The sequence below is a fragment of the Chenopodium quinoa genome, unplaced genomic scaffold (genome assembly GCF_001683475.1).
Source record: "Chenopodium quinoa cultivar QQ74 unplaced genomic scaffold, ASM168347v1, whole genome shotgun sequence".
NCBI lineage: Eukaryota > Viridiplantae > Streptophyta > Magnoliopsida > Caryophyllales > Amaranthaceae > Chenopodium > Chenopodium quinoa.
In genome coordinates this window covers 16,822,890-16,838,495 of record NW_018742204.1, presented here as the reverse complement: position 1 = coordinate 16,838,495, position 15,606 = coordinate 16,822,890, and the positions used below count along the sequence as shown (strand labels likewise).

Below are 15,606 nucleotides of genomic sequence, written 5' to 3'. Positions count from 1 at the left end.
AAATTCCACTTGGAAGGTAACCTGTTACAAAGGGTAAGGTGACCTGCTAGGGTTGTTGGAAGAAAATAAGTAGTAAACTTAGGATTATTCAGGGTTAATCGAAAGGTTGGATTATTTTGGGAGAATTCAACTGGATTATTCTTGTTAAATTTTCCTTTAAATAATTGGAGCTAGTAGCTCACCATTATGGAGCTACAAGGGTTATAGCTTTGGTGAAACTACTTAGCTTTATAATTTCACCTCGCCCAAAGGCCCCAAACACATGTGGTGTCCATTTTAAATGAATAAGTAGTTGTGATTTCTTTTTTTTTTTTTTTGGGCATTTATTTCTTTTATTATTATTATTATTATTATTTAAATAATATAATTTGGAAATTAATGATATGACAACCCAAAGTTACAACTTACAAGGAATTAGCTAGAGAGAAGAGGGGAGCGGCTTGGATACTGTTTTGGATTAATTTTTGCCAAAGGTTTATCTTCTCGATACTCCGTGATTTTTCTTTAAAAAAAAATTGGTGAAGGCGTGAAGCAAAAGGGCAACCCCAATATTTGTTTTAATTTTTTACTACCCTTGTTTCTTATTAGTTACAACAAAATAATTTTTATGTGTTACAAGTATTAAAAAATAGGTAAAGACTAGAATAGACCCGGTCTACAATAACTTATTGTAGACCCAACCTTCTAGTATACCATACGAATGTGATTATATACGAAATGTGATTATATTACTACAAAAGTGATTATATCATCCTGAAACTGTTATGTAAATGTATCACTTAAAAAGTGAATTTATCATTATAAAAAGTATCAAATAGTAAATTACATCATTCAAAATATGATTTTTAAATTTTATCATCCTAAAGATAATTATATAATCTCATTAAATGGTTTAATATGAGATTATATAATTCAAAATATGACTCACAAAAAGATAATTATATCGTCTAAAAAAGTGATTATATCATCCAGAATGTGATTATATTATTTGAAAGTGTCAAATTTTGGGTCTACAATAATTTATTGTAGACCGGGTCCATACAAGACCAATTGTGAAAAATAAATCATGTATAAGTGGACTTGTTATATTCACGTTAATTTTATTATAAGACGATTAATTTAAAGGTAACTTTAATCCCTTGGATGACCTTTGAACTTGTAATGAGTTTGATTATATTTTAAATGTGTAATTTCTAATGGAAATATGCTAAAAGTTTTTTAAAACTGTATATGTACTTTTTATTTATTTAATTAAACCTTGTGGTTTGCACTTATATAATTTTTTTTTACATATTAATAACATAGTTGATGATTGTAGGAATATGTTCCCTGCCTCCTTCTATTTCATGGTACAGTATATATACAAAGTATCTAGGGAATAATACAAGACATCTAGGGAATGATTATTACAATGATAGTAAATGCATCATCACAGTTACATAGGCATAGGCTAATACACCGCCTCAGTTCGAGCGGGAGGTAATCGGACGCTTAAACTGGAACGGAAGTCTTCGAATAGGATTTGTGGGAGCCCCTTTGTGAAGATGTCGGCGATTTGGTATCCTGAGGGGACGTGAAGTACACGAACCTGGCCTTTGCTAACCTTTTCCCTAACGAAGTGGATGTCCATTTCTATGTGTTTGGTTTGTTGATGTTGAACCGGATTTCCCGAGAGATACACAGCGCTCACATTATCACAGTAAACCACCGTGGCTTTATGTATGGGACGACGGAGCTCGAGGAGGAGATTACGTAACCAACAGGATTCGGCCACTACATTGGCCATTCCCCTGTATTCGGCTTCAGCACTAGAACGCAAGAGAGTGGGCTGCCATTTGGCAGACCATGAAATCAGATTGTCACCGAGAAATACGCAGTAGCCGGAAGTCGCGGCGCGTGTCTGGGCAGCCACCCCAGTCCGCGTCTGTGTAGGAGATGAGTGACGAAATGGAAGAAGGATAAAGGTGTAGACCAAGCTTAAGAGTGCCTTGAAGGTAGCGAAGGATACGCCGTAGAGCTTGCATATGTTCTTAACGGGGGTCGTGCATAAACAAGCATATTTGTTGCACGACGTATGAAATATCAGGCCGTGTAAACATGAGGTACTGCAATGCTCCGGCAAGGCTTCGATATAGAGTCGGGTCAGCTACGGGTGGGCCGGAGGTCGCACTTAGTTTGGCCTTGGAGTCAATCGGAGTGCTTGACGGTTTGCAAAAGGACATGTTTTCTCTTGCGATGATATCCTCGGCATAGGATTTTTGAGATAAAAATAGCCCACTTGAGTGATGAGTAACTGAAATCCCAAGAAATGAGTTCAAGAGGCCGAGATCTTTAATTGCAAATTCGGATTGTAACTTACTCATGATAGATAGCAGAAGAGATTTGGAGGAGGAGGTGAGAATGATATCGACGACCTAGAGCAATATGTAGGCAATTTCCTTGCCGTGGGAGTAGATGAAAAGTGAGTGATCTGAATTGCTGTGAACAAAACCAATAGTAGACACAAAATTTGCAAACCGACGATACCAAGCCCGGGGAGCTTGCTTGAGACCGTATAATGCCTTTTTGAGGAGGCACACATGAGAAGGTCGGTTCATATCACGAAGACCCGGGGGTTGATTCACATAGACGGTTTCCTCAAGATCTCCAATCAAGAATGCATTTTTTGACATCCATTTGGTGTATCGGCCAAGACTTGGAGAGGGCAATGCTAAGTGCGGTGCGGATGGTAGCCGGTTTCACTACCGGGCTAAATGTTTCATCACAATCCACGCCAACCTGTTGATTCCTGCCATTAATAATAAGACGGGCTTTGTGCCTCTCAAAATCACCGTTAGCATTTTTCTTGTGGCGATAAAGCCACATACATGGAATAATGTTGACATTAGATGGTCGGGCCACCAACTCCCAAGTCTTAGATTTAATTAGATCATTAAATTCGTCAAGCATAACATCTTTTCAATTCGGGTCCGAGAGAGCCGCTATGAGGTTGCGTGGAAGAGGTGATGGAGAAGTGGAGGTGTGTAGGTTGAATGGTGTTTTTGGTTGATATATTCCATGTGAGCTGCGGGTTCTCATTTGAGGAGAAGGGGGAGGGTGCTGCACTTGAGAGTTAGGAATTTCATTTCTGGGCTGATCCAAAAGGGATGGGTTAGGGGTGGTGTGTTGGGCCTCGGTATGTTGGGCAGAAGAAGAGGCCCGTGTAGCTGGGCTGCTGGAGATAGGAGAGTTACGGGCTTGAGAGGTTGGAGTTGTGTGGGCCTTATGAGAGGGAGGAGTATGGTGGGCCGTTGGAGTAGGAGGGGTAGTGTTTTGGGCTGGATCGGGAGATGAGAGATTAGTGAGATGGTGGACAAAAGAAGGGGAGATTCCACTGTCCAGAAATTCGTATGTGTGGGCAGTAGGTGTGTGGAATTTAGCAAAAGGAAATTGTGTTTCGTAAAAAACCACGTGCCTTGAGATGAAAATTTTGTTGCTTGACATATCGTAACATTTGTAACCCCGATGTTTCGTCCTAAGAATACACACGGAGTGGAGCGAGCTTGAAGTTTTTTTATTGATGTGGATGGGAAGAGAGGATAGCATAGGCACCCAAAGACTTTGAGATGAGAGTATGACGGGTCTTTGTGATATAGGATTTTGGTGGGAGAATTGAGGCCGATTGTTTTAGAAGGGAGGATATTGTGAAGGTAATTAGCCATTGTGAGTGCGTGGTGCCAAAACGAGGGAGGCATAGAAGAGTGAGCAAGGAGAGTACGGATCATGTTGTTGATAGTACGGATTTTTCTTCCGCCTTACCATTTTGAGAGGAGGTTTGGGGACATGAGAAGCGGAAAACCATACCATTTTGCTCACAAAAAATACGAAAAGGGCCATTGTCATATTCTTTCCCATTATCACATTGAAAACACTTGATTTCTTTTTTCAAATTGAGTTTTAGCATAAGCACGAAATTGGAGAAAGTATAAGTGAACTTGAGATTTTTTGCATATAGGATAAGTCCATAAAAAATTACTGAAATCATCCAAGAACAACGCATAATAAAGATGGTCCGCAGAACTCATTTTAGGGGATGTCCAAAGGTCACTGTGGACTATATCAAATGGCATACAAGTAGTAGAAAGTTTGCCAAGGGGACATGAAACACAAATTGAAGAGTTCAAATTTCTTTTACAATCAAAAAAATTTTGCCTAGCAAGAGACTGTAAAATATTTGTGCCAGGATGCCCGAGTCTTGCGTGCCAAAGGGAAGGGGATAAAGCAGCGAAGGTGGACAGTGAGGAGGATAGGGAGGTGGCGGTGGATATGGGGTAGAGGTCTCCGGAGCTATCACATCGCATACGAGTTGTTCCCGTCGTGAGGTCCTTTACAGAAAAACCAAACGAGTCAAACTCAATTGAAACCCAATTATCACAAGTGAATTTCCATACGGAAATCAGATTTTTAATAAGCTTTGGGGCATAAAGAACACCATTTGAAGAGAAGGGAAGGTGGGGGAAGGAAGGGATGTGCAACCGATGCCTCGAATTGGAATAGCATGCCCATTACCAACAATAATATTGCGAGAATTGCTCAAATTAAAGTAAGACGAGAGAGTACATGACTGAGATGTCATGTGGGAGGTGGCGCCGGTGTCCATATACCACCCTTCGTCCGGCGGTGTGAGGGAGAGAGTGTGTAAAGCTGCGTCGATGTCGGTAGGGGCGTAGTTTGCGGTGGAAGGAGCTTGAACAGAGTATGCCTGTTGGGGTTGCTGAGGTCGTGGGCCAAGGATGCCCTGCTGACGGGGCCCGGTGTTCCTGGACCACGGAGTGGTGGGATACGGGCAAGGTGGCGCCGTCCACTGCTGCGACCCCCACTGAACCTAGGGAGGGCATTGTTGCCACGGAGCCTAGGACTGCCAGTTTTGGCTATTGTGAGACTGATATCCGCCACGATTGTTGTTGTGGTGGTTTCTACCACGGCCGCGACCTCCGCCGCCGCGGTTTCGGCCGCCGTCCGTCGCCCCTGTTTCCTTTGTTGCTGTTGTGGGTGTTGGGGCGGGAATTGTGGTCATGTGATGGGGAATTATCCTGGTGATAGTGAGTAGAGTCATTCCCGGAGGCTATAAGGGTTGACCCCGCGGCAATGGCTTCGCTGGCTGCCTGAGTTGAGAGGCGTGACTCTTCAAGAGTTAACATCGAACGGGCTTTGTAGAAGGAGGGTAAAGGTTCGGTTTGTTGCAAAATGGAAGCAACACCATCGTAAGATTTGGGAAGACCACGAATTAATGTGAGGACGAGGCGGTGTTCGTTCACCGGCGCACCAACATTCCCAAGTTGGTCGACAATTGACTTTACGTGCTGACAGTAGGTTGAGATGTTGGGGTAATCCTTCATATAAATGGAGGAGAAAACACTTTCCAACTGACCCGCTCTAGAGGTTTTGTTGTCTTGAAATATGTCGCGAAGGCGCTCCCACGCTTGTTGAGCAGTGGAGTTCGGTTCTAAAATTGTTTGAAGGAGTTCGTTGGATATAGTCCCATATATCCATTGGAGCACGATTGCATCAAGACGAGTCCAGAGAGCCTTGTCCGCTGGTTCTTCGAGTTCAGCAGGTGGGATAATGTGGTGGAGGAGGTCGTGAGCACGTGCTTGAATTTTGAATAATTCAGCCCAGGAGGAGTAAAGAACATTTTTCATCTCCAATGTGATTGGAATGAGACTTTTAATGTTATTGACTGCCATTGCAGGGTGAAAAGGGGAAGCTTTGGGCTGCTCGGTCGCCACGGTAGAAAGGGGGCAGAAGGAATGAATGGAAAAACAGAGAAAAGGCAGAGTAGAGGAAGGAGAGAGAGAGGGAGATGAAAAGACAAAAGGTGCTAAACCTAATCTGATACCATGTAGGAATATGTTCCCTGCCTCCTTCCATTTCATGGTACAGTATATATACAAAGTATCTAGGGAATAATACAAGACATCTAGGGAATGATTATTACAATGATAGTAAATGCATATCACAGTTACATAGGCATAGGTTAATAATGATTTACTTAAATGGTTAAATCTCAATCCAAGCCTATTCGATTTAAGGTTCGGATCCGATTTCGATTTTAATCCAAATCATGGATACCCTATAAACAATTCATTTTAGTTCATTTCAATTCAGTTTAATCTAATGGAGGTAGTATTCGTTTTATGAAAGGTAAACCTAAAATTGAAGTTACCCAACCAGCCAACTTTCTTCCCTAATTTGAATTAATGGAGGGAAAAGCCGTGTTTGGTGTGGAGGGACTTGTCAAATTTTCAAAGAGACAGCGAATGAATCATCAAGCTTCAATATCAAATCTAAGCCATCAATGGTATTACCATTATTCTTTCCAAGCTCCTAACTTTAATTTTATTATTGTAAATTATGCAAATCGTTGATATGACTGTTCTTGTTTCAGGTTACATCATTGTCAATTTAGGATTCTTCTGCAACCAAGACATTGGCAAGAATATATCCTTCAATTTAATGGGTAACATTTCCTAATCAAACTTTTTCAGTATTTTTAACATGAACATTACACATGTAAAGCACCCCTTTAATTTTTAACCATGGAGTATATGTTAATTTATAATAACCAATGCAATTTTAAATATTGTTTTATTATTTGTCAATCCGCTGTTGGTTCATATGTCTTGCTTCATTAGTGATAGCTTTACTTATACAATTCTTTACATTAGTAGCACAAATACGGTACATAGGTGTTTAGTTAAATTACATGTTGGTGGTTATTAATTTGTGTGCGTAATAGGTAAATTTTAGTCTAAACTACCAAAACACGATGATAAACTATGGTGGAGTAATTTTTAGTCGGCCTTTACAATTTGAATGGTACTATTGCCGTTTATTTCACAAGTACCTGTGTCGGATCCTTGACACTCAGACATATATAAGACAGTTAGACATGCATAGGGCACTTAGACACTTCTATCTAGGCCAAAATCATGAAAAATTATCACAAAATAGCTGTGTCAGACACCTAGACATGTACTCAACTCATGTTAGACATGGGTTTTCGAGTCTGAGTAACATTTTGACCATAGGAACCAAAACTTAAAACACCAAAAAGTGTACCAAGTGAAGCATAAATTTTACTGAATAGGTAAAATGCCTCATGTTATGAAACAAAGGAGGTATATGTATGTTGGGGCTTTATATTCATGCAGTCTAGGAAACATGTAATTCTGTGGTTTTAGATATTCTTAGCTTTGCTTTAAAGTCCTTGAAAAATAAAATTTGATTCAAGCCACTCAGTCAGCACCTATTGGTGTTTAATCAAGTAGAACCGCGAATAATAAATCAAATCTGATGCACACATCTGCTGCAGTGGGATACTGCTGATAAAGATCTGTACTGTCAAATTGACAATTATGTGTCTAGCCTTTCTTGGATTGATTGCATTTGGCATCTTAGTGATACAATCTCTGAGACAATAAGATAAGCCCAGGAGTAGAATTATTGTAACCAGACTTTAGGCCGGGTTTTGTGGGAGTGTAAATTGCATAATGGAACCAAGAATATGGCATCAGTTCCTGAATCATAGATCCTTTATCTATGTATTAGCACCTTCAGATTTTGCCTGCCAAACCACCTGAAGATTCCGATTGTGCCATGCTTACACGAGTAACACGACTACATGGATTAGGGCATTAATGCTTGAAAAACTCCAAATTTATTGAAGTCCCTAAATACCATTGTGATTTGCAAATGTTATAATTAGGCAACTCTCTCGTTAAGATACACGAGTTTAATTTTCATTAACAAAATCCGAAGAATCAATTTATGCACATTTATGAAGTATTTTCCTAGGAATATACTTGATTAGGGGAACAAAAGAACTTAAGTGATGCTTTGTGGCATTCACGTCCTGTAAGTGTAGTGTGAACCGAAAACATCAGGACCTGAAACCACCATCCTCTGGATTCAGAACTGTATTCCTTTCATTCCAGTCATTGCTGTCGCCTCGAAAAAAATATTATCATTCTTCCTCATCCACTTCATGAAAAGGGAGTGGTACCTGTTTAACTGCTCTAAATTTGCCGGCATTATTTAGATGCTCATTCTCTAATCTGAAAAGATGAGAATATATACTATTAGTACCTTGAAAGTTCACTAGTCAGTCACTTTTTCATGAACTGAAAATGATGGGATTTGAGTTTTTACCTATAGAAATTCCATTGTCCTCTTCTGATCACTTCCAGGGCAGCTAAAAATAGCCCAATTACTCTGTAATCAACATTCCCAAAATTCGGGTGGAGAACTGTTTGTAGCCAAGCCAACCTCAATATCAGGTTCAATACCTGCAAAGATTTACCATTATTTGTTTGTCAAAATTAAACTATTTGAACCTCGTATAGTATGAAAGTTACTCGTTCTTCAGGGGATTAGTTTGTGGCTATGGTACGTTTATTCGAGAATTTAGCCTACTAAAGATAATGATAGATTTGGTGATAGTATGTATACCATGGAGAAATAGTAAATGAACTTCTTGCGGAGCATTAACTCATTCCTTAACCAAGGATTTTTGGAATGAAATTGAAGCAATCCCCAATCCTTTACATAGTCCCAGTACAATTGGTACATAGTGGCACCACTTGACAAGGCTACAACTAGGCACAAGTATCCTGTCGACTTCTCTTTTTCGTATGCCAGCTTAGCTCCCGCTGCCAGCATAGCTGACACATATTTACCTAGATTCACTAGGTGTGTAGCCTGCCCTTCGTCGAACCACCTTCTTGCACACTGAAAAATAATTTTATGTACTAATCATTAGCCTTATTTTCATTCAGGTAAAATTTATTTGTTCTTTTGGTATAAGGAAGTGTATTTTATCTTGTTTTACCTGCATTGCTCTCCAGTAGTATGGTAGAAAGGAGACGGCATATGCGAGATCTCTGTAATGTGTAGTCCTCACACAGTATCCATAATCCTGAGTCTTGTAACTACCTGTGATGTAGTAACAAGCTACATACTCGAGATTTCTAAGCAGAGGAACCTGTTGAAGATATCACTTCTATTGTTAGTCTTTTGATGATAATAAGCATATTATATTTGAAGTTGATTAGTAATTTTGAGGATTAATTACCTGGCTACAGAGTTGGTCAGCCATGAAGAAGTCTAGCATAACAACCTACAAATGAATCACCAACAGACCACATTAGATACCGAAAAGTGATTTTTGTATTAGTATTAAATTAGTCAAGTTGAGAGATTTAAGTACCTTATATAGAGGTGAAAAAATTATATTCCTTATAGCTTGAAGGAATCTGTACCGAGTTGATCGATACACAATGTTGAAAGGGCAGAACAACAATAGAACGAAAAACTGCCAAATAAAAAAGAAACCACAAAAATTTGTTAATATAAATTACCTTAAAACACCAATATGGTGATACTTGTAATGATATATGTGTGATTTTGTAAGAAAAATGATTCATGTCAATGTCTAATGTTTAATTATTAATCATTATCATTATCACCATTTATTAATGAGCAGCTAAATTTTGTAAATTACCAATAAGAGAAAGCCTGGGATGGTCTGAGCTAGGGTAGAGGAGTATCCTTTGGAAGCAAGTGATAGGTGAATGAATAAGACCCCTAAAATAGCAGTCATTGAAGCAGTACTGATTAAAAACGCTTCTCTAAATTTGAGCTCCTTAGTCTGAGCTAGCTCCAAGATGAAGCTGTAATTTATTCGCGCCTTTTTCCAGGTGAAGATATTGCACCCGTACAAGAAGATGTGCAAGAACAACAAACTGAACATACTGAAAACACAGTAAATGAAATTGTAACAGTCAGTGAATTTTGCTCGAAAAATCGAGGTTTCGAAATATTATTAGACTTGAAAGGATGGAGAGTGTCTTGCCTTAAGACAGGATATACAGTTTCCATGTAAACAGTGTCAGGTGATTGTTTAGAGTACATTCCCATTAGATGAGCCATGATAACATAACCAGCTAGAAGTGCAATAAAGCATCCTGTAAACAGACCTGGATTTGCACAATATAAATAAGTGCTGTTAATGCATTATCTTTAAAATCTTATTAAATAAAAAATTAAGACTTCTAATTGGGTCAAGCCATTCTTCAAAGTTTCAATTTTTATTCTAAGGAAGTAATATGTTTTTTCTTTTTTTTCTTTTTTTTTTTTTTTGGGGGGGGTGGGGAGGAAGTGGGAAGATTTTATGGGATTATATAAAATCTACATGACTTTAATAATTACTTTATGTAAAAAAATGAAAGTTATTATATAAAACATAATTAATACGGGGTAGAATAATAAACACTAAACTAATATGAAGTACGAAGTACATCTTTAGCCTCAATCATAGAGTCGAGTGGAATTAGATCTTGAGATTTGATTGAATCAAACTCGAATAACCTATAAGCATGCTTAACTATGTATTCTTTCCATAATCCATCTAACATAATGACAACTTTAAAAATCTTTGAATACAAATCTACAGTACTAAAATTGGCAAATCATAAGTCCAATCAAAAAGATTTTCCATTTCTTCATGGAATTCACAAAGTATGGTGGAAGTCCAACATGCATCCAATAGACAACCGTTATGAGCATGTTTTAACATCAAATAAAACACTAGGTTGGCATATTACACAAATCAATCAAATTTGAACCTTTTTTTTTCTTTTTTTTTTGGTGGTGTATAGGTTGTTATTGGGCCTTTTTTAATCAGGGCTTAGACCAAGCAAGATCATGTTTTTGTCCTTAAGTTATAGTGGCCTACGTTTTGCTTACCTTTTCCTTTAATTACACCCATATAAAGTGGCCCAAGTACGGCCCTTCTGATCATGCTTTAGTGGTCTAATGGGCCCGCCTTATCTATTTTCTTTACGTTCTCTAATATTATACTTCCTCTGTTCACTTTTAGTTGTTACATGCATTCACTTAGTATAACTCAATATGTTCATTTAACTTTACTTAAAACATCTATACACTCGTTTTGCAATCATAAGGAATTGAGGGAGTAGTTAAAAAATACTTAACTAACAAGTAGTTTTCAACATAAAGGTGGTCAAAAAGAAGATAGATTTTATAAGTCATTTATGAGTTTAATATGTTATCTTTCATGCTTTACTAAATTATTGATGAGAACTTTGGTTGAAAATAGAAAAAAAAACATGCAGAAACAGAAGTTAAAGATAATCCACCTATGAAAAAGGTTACTGCATGGGATTCTTTGCGATGATTTGGCTTGAGGTATTTCATGGCTTTTCTCTTATCATCTTTGGCAAAATGCTTAACAAATAGCTCTTCAACTTCATCGGATAATCGCATAACCTGTTTAAAAAATAAATAAACATAAATAATGATTATAGTTAATGATAAATGTTTCTCCTCAAAATTTTTGATGTTACATTAACATTTAACATAGACAATTGTGTTAGTAGAATTAATATCGAGGTTTTAAAAGAATATGAGGATTTTGTTTCTCATGTTGTAAAGAAGTTCTTTATGAGAGGGTAACATTGTCACGTGGTGTTAGAAGAGTGAATGGTACAGTAAGTGGAAAATCTATATGTTGATTTGTAAGGTCATTTCTATCTAATGTCATACCAACGTATCTTTTCGTTATGCATAAAAATCTAAGGCTAAATTCTTGTGTGTGGTGTTTCACTATTATGCTAGATGTCCACTTGAAAATGTCTCTTGAAAGACTTGAGATTTATTTGCTGCCTCAGAAGATAAAAATGTTTCATCAATCAGTCAAATTTATGCGGGGACAAAACAATGCGAAGCCTAGATTAATGCGAAGTCTACTAGTCTATCAGGATTTTTTTGTTTTTCAAATGAAATATTTTCCTTTACAATTACTGCGTCACATATGTGATTCACGACCTCGTAATAAATGGCTTTTGGAAGAGTTAATAAAATAACTTTATTCTATGTTAGATCGAAAGTTTATTGGTTGTACCACGTAAGATATATAGTAAAACACACAATAAACGTATTTGCGAAAGAGTTAGACTTTTACCAAGTCAGAGGTGTTGAAATAGGAGTTTTCTACCACTTTGAGGTAAATTGGTAGTACTTCTTTGTTAGTTACCTGAAATAACAGAACGTCCAAGGTTATTCATACGTACAAACAAACAATTTGCTTTGATTAAAAAAAAAAAAAAAAACAGATCTTTAAAAAGAAAAATCACTTACTTTGTCAAACTTTTTCAAGATTTTGACAAATGCAAGCATGTTTAAGTTCCTGCAAAACACAATTATCTCGGAATATTAGTTCATCTTCTTCACGTATGCATGTTGCATGTGTAACAAATCATGAATATTACGTGAGATAATTAGGTGATCTGATATGATTTTCCATGTGATGGAGTTAATTTTACCTGTAAGTTTTAAGGTAATTCAAACCCTTATATAACTCAAGAAACGCGCCGCGAATCATCTTTTCTGCGTGGTGTAGGTTACTTTTGTTGATGTGAATTCCTCTTGGATTGGCTTTCTTTGTAGAATTGTGATTTAAAACGTCTTCCCAAACTAAGGAACCTATAGCTGAGAAGGTTCGAGATGGCGTCGTTAGTGGAATGTTAATGGTTAAGTTCTTCCCTTGGCAGTTAAAAACCCTACTAGAGAAGCTCCTTGAACCACTGTCATCTCTTTTGATTCGTCGCAATGATTTTTCTGTCTCTTCGGATTTTGGGGATTCATTGTCATTTTTCTCATTTTCATCAGTGGAGGAGCTGTCTTGGCCCTGTTCTTGCTCTGTTTCCTCTGCTTTCTCAATTAACTCTATCTCTGTTGTATTAATAAAATAAATGTAAATCATTAGTCATAACTTTAAAATAGAGGTAAGTTCATGATTCATTTGATTTCTTAGAAGACTCATTATTATGCATTTTAAAAAAGACAGAAAAACTTTATTTCGTGTAGATTAGCACTTGAAAATCCTTAAATTATGAGTTGGGTTAGGGTACAAGTTAAATGTTTCTAATAACAGTAGTAGTGAGAATTAATACCGTCCAAACTAATAATAACTTCTTTTAAAACGCAGAGGCTAACTCGTGGCGTATCGAAAATGTAAAACTTACAATTATTTATGATATTTTAATTGAAACTACAGTATTGAACTGATAACCCGTAGTAAAATGTGGCCTATTATTTAGAAGCCGTAGAAACATTATATTGTCTAATGCCTTTTTTTTTGCGTTTGTTGATCTACGAAGTATTTGTGGCACATGATTAATATATCTCTTCTTTCGTTGAGATGAGAGTAGGGGATTGGTGTTTACCAGAGGAAAGTTGGCTTGAAATGGAGGGATCATCATTGGAATCCTGAGAAGAAGCTTCCTTCTTCCTCTTGAGTTCGCTTTTCGCCTGAATCAAGAAATCAAGCTGCTTCTTAGCTGAATTTCCTTTCTCAACAAAGTCTTTCTCCTTAACCCTATAAAACTGGTTCACTTTGTTGAGTTGGCGATCCAAACAAGTGAAAAATTCAGCAGCAGCCTCAACTTCGGTGAATTGCTCCAGCAATTCAGTCTCATACATATCTCCCCTACTCGCCGAAGATGCTAGCTTCCTATGAACCTGCACCTCATCAAAATTTCACGTCATTACTCTTAATAATCACAACATAACAAACGTAACATACTCGAAAACAGAGGAAAAACAGGGGAAGTACATGAATTGTGGCATGATCTCTATGTTTCTGACCAAATGAGGAGAACTTCCCTAGGGAAGAAATCAAGGAAGAGGCAAAAGAAGCCTTATTTTGTTGTTTAGAAGAGTTTTTATCAGAGTTTAAGAACTGAATCTTCTTAAGCTCCTTCTTTAGTTGCTCATAATCTACGAAAGCATCTTTCCACTCCGGCACACGCTGTGCCTCAAACTGCTTAGAGAACTTCACCATCTTTTCGCCTTAACTCGTATTCGTGAGAGAATGTGTAAGAGGGAGTGGGTTTGAAAGAAGAACACAATCCGAGTATTTAACAGCGCGAAAGGAAGTGATTCTCTAGAGGCACATTCTAAGATATTCTATGTTCTTTGTTCCACTAGATTGCTAGTAGTTTAGGGAAGGAGGAGAGAGAAAGAGAGAATAGAGGGGTGTGGCAAAGGTACGCCGGAAAAATGCCCTTGGCCACTCCCAATATATAACTGATATGGTGACCCTCTTCCCTGCTATATGCTCTTATATTGAGATTTGGCAGAGATAAAAGGTGAAATTGATGGACATAATATTGGGACCCTACCTAATTCTAAAATATGTTACATTGTTACCTTATTATAAAGTTTTCCCCTTTAATTCATGTTGATTATTTAATTTTTTTTTTTTTTTTAACTAGAGAATTTGCATGTACAAAGCAATATTTATAAAAAGAATGATTTTTACATGGATTACTAAATATATGGGGTAACATGTACTCCCTCCGTCCCTTTATTACATGTTTATTTCTCATTTTGCGCGGGAATTAAGAAAGTTAAAGATTCCTTAAAGCTAATAATTGGGAGTATAAATATGCATATGGGTTTAGAGAGAGATAGAGAGAAAGAAAAGGTGGTTGGGAATTAAGATAGAGAAAGTATTGAGAATTGATGTGTAACGTTTGCACTATACTCTTTAACCAAATATTAAGCTTACGTAAAAAGAAAAAAAATTTGCAGTTATATGAGGTCTTGCTAGACTCGTATTGAGATATACTTTTACAATATGATTTTATTTTATTTTTTAATAAAATCTTTCCGAAAATCTAAAGTTTAAAATTGTGCTTTGAGAAGTAACCTCCCCATATTGCTCTATTAAAGGAATAAAGGAAGTATTTATAGTAATGAAGCAGCAGAACACATGATATATAGAGCCCTAAACAAGTTTTCTTTTTTGTTTCCTTTGCAATTTACACTATTGGTCTAATAATTCTATAAATATTTAAATTAATAGCTATTAGCGAGTTCCACATTAAGCACACCTCCTAATCATGCATATGGTGCTAGTAGCATAATTAGTTTAATATGTTAGTTACCAATGAGGGCTTGAACCTTGAATGCAATTCAGCAAACATGAGAGCAGTGTGATGATTTTGGTTTGTTTTCCAACTAAATTTCTAAAAATACCCCTTATTATCGATGTACTAATGAGCTCCAGGCCACATAGAGGCTGTTACGTTATGAACGTTACATCTAAATACACGCAATGTATACTTTTGTTTTTCAAAAAAATGTATATGATAATTTTTTATAATAGAGATCTTAAACTTGCCTTTTCCATTCAAAAAACTGCTATGCATCTTTATTACGTACTTTTAAGACTTGCTGTGATTCAAGAACAGAGAAGATAGTGTAGACTGTAGAGTGCATGAGCAATTTGGTGAAATGGTGAGCATGCAAATTCCTAGTGGTGGCGTTTGGGCGTATGTTTTGAGACCTCATTGCTCTTCTAATTAGACTAGCCTAATCTCAGCTCCACTAGATTTTCAAGAAGAAGACTTCTATATTTAATTATTTATAAATACAACGGACCCAGTTAATTATCCATTGGGAGCCTTTATATATAATTGTATTTATTTTACAACCTTCGATTTTTTTAGTTGCAGCTTTGAAATATTTTATATCTTACAA

General features: G+C 37.0%; 2 protein-coding genes across 2 annotated transcripts; both read right to left on the bottom strand.

Annotated features, from left to right (window-relative positions):
• Window positions 1-1,450: 1,450 nt before the first annotated feature.
• Window positions 1,451-2,865, bottom strand: LOC110735520. Its single transcript, XM_021915741.1, has 3 exons — window positions 2,746-2,865; window positions 2,360-2,478; window positions 1,451-2,105 (listed from the first exon to the last, which is right to left on the bottom strand). Exons 1-3 carry the CDS (start codon window positions 2,863-2,865, stop codon window positions 1,451-1,453), a joined length of 894 nt encoding a protein of 297 aa, XP_021771433.1.
• Window positions 2,866-7,743: 4,878 nt separating this feature from the next.
• On the bottom strand, window positions 7,744-14,337 carry LOC110720352 (phosphate transporter PHO1 homolog 1-like). Its single transcript, XM_021899374.1, has 14 exons — window positions 13,676-14,337; window positions 13,287-13,581; window positions 12,384-12,792; window positions 12,199-12,247; window positions 12,023-12,094; window positions 11,199-11,328; window positions 9,893-10,016; window positions 9,542-9,791; window positions 9,248-9,352; window positions 9,113-9,157; window positions 8,870-9,022; window positions 8,491-8,769; window positions 8,191-8,327; window positions 7,744-8,096 (listed from the first exon to the last, which is right to left on the bottom strand). The coding sequence occupies exons 1-14, from the start codon at window positions 13,901-13,903 to the stop codon at window positions 8,006-8,008; spliced, it is 2,367 nt and encodes a 788-aa protein (XP_021755066.1). The 5' UTR covers window positions 13,904-14,337; the 3' UTR covers window positions 7,744-8,005.
• Between the last annotated feature and the right edge of the window lie 1,269 nt (window positions 14,338-15,606).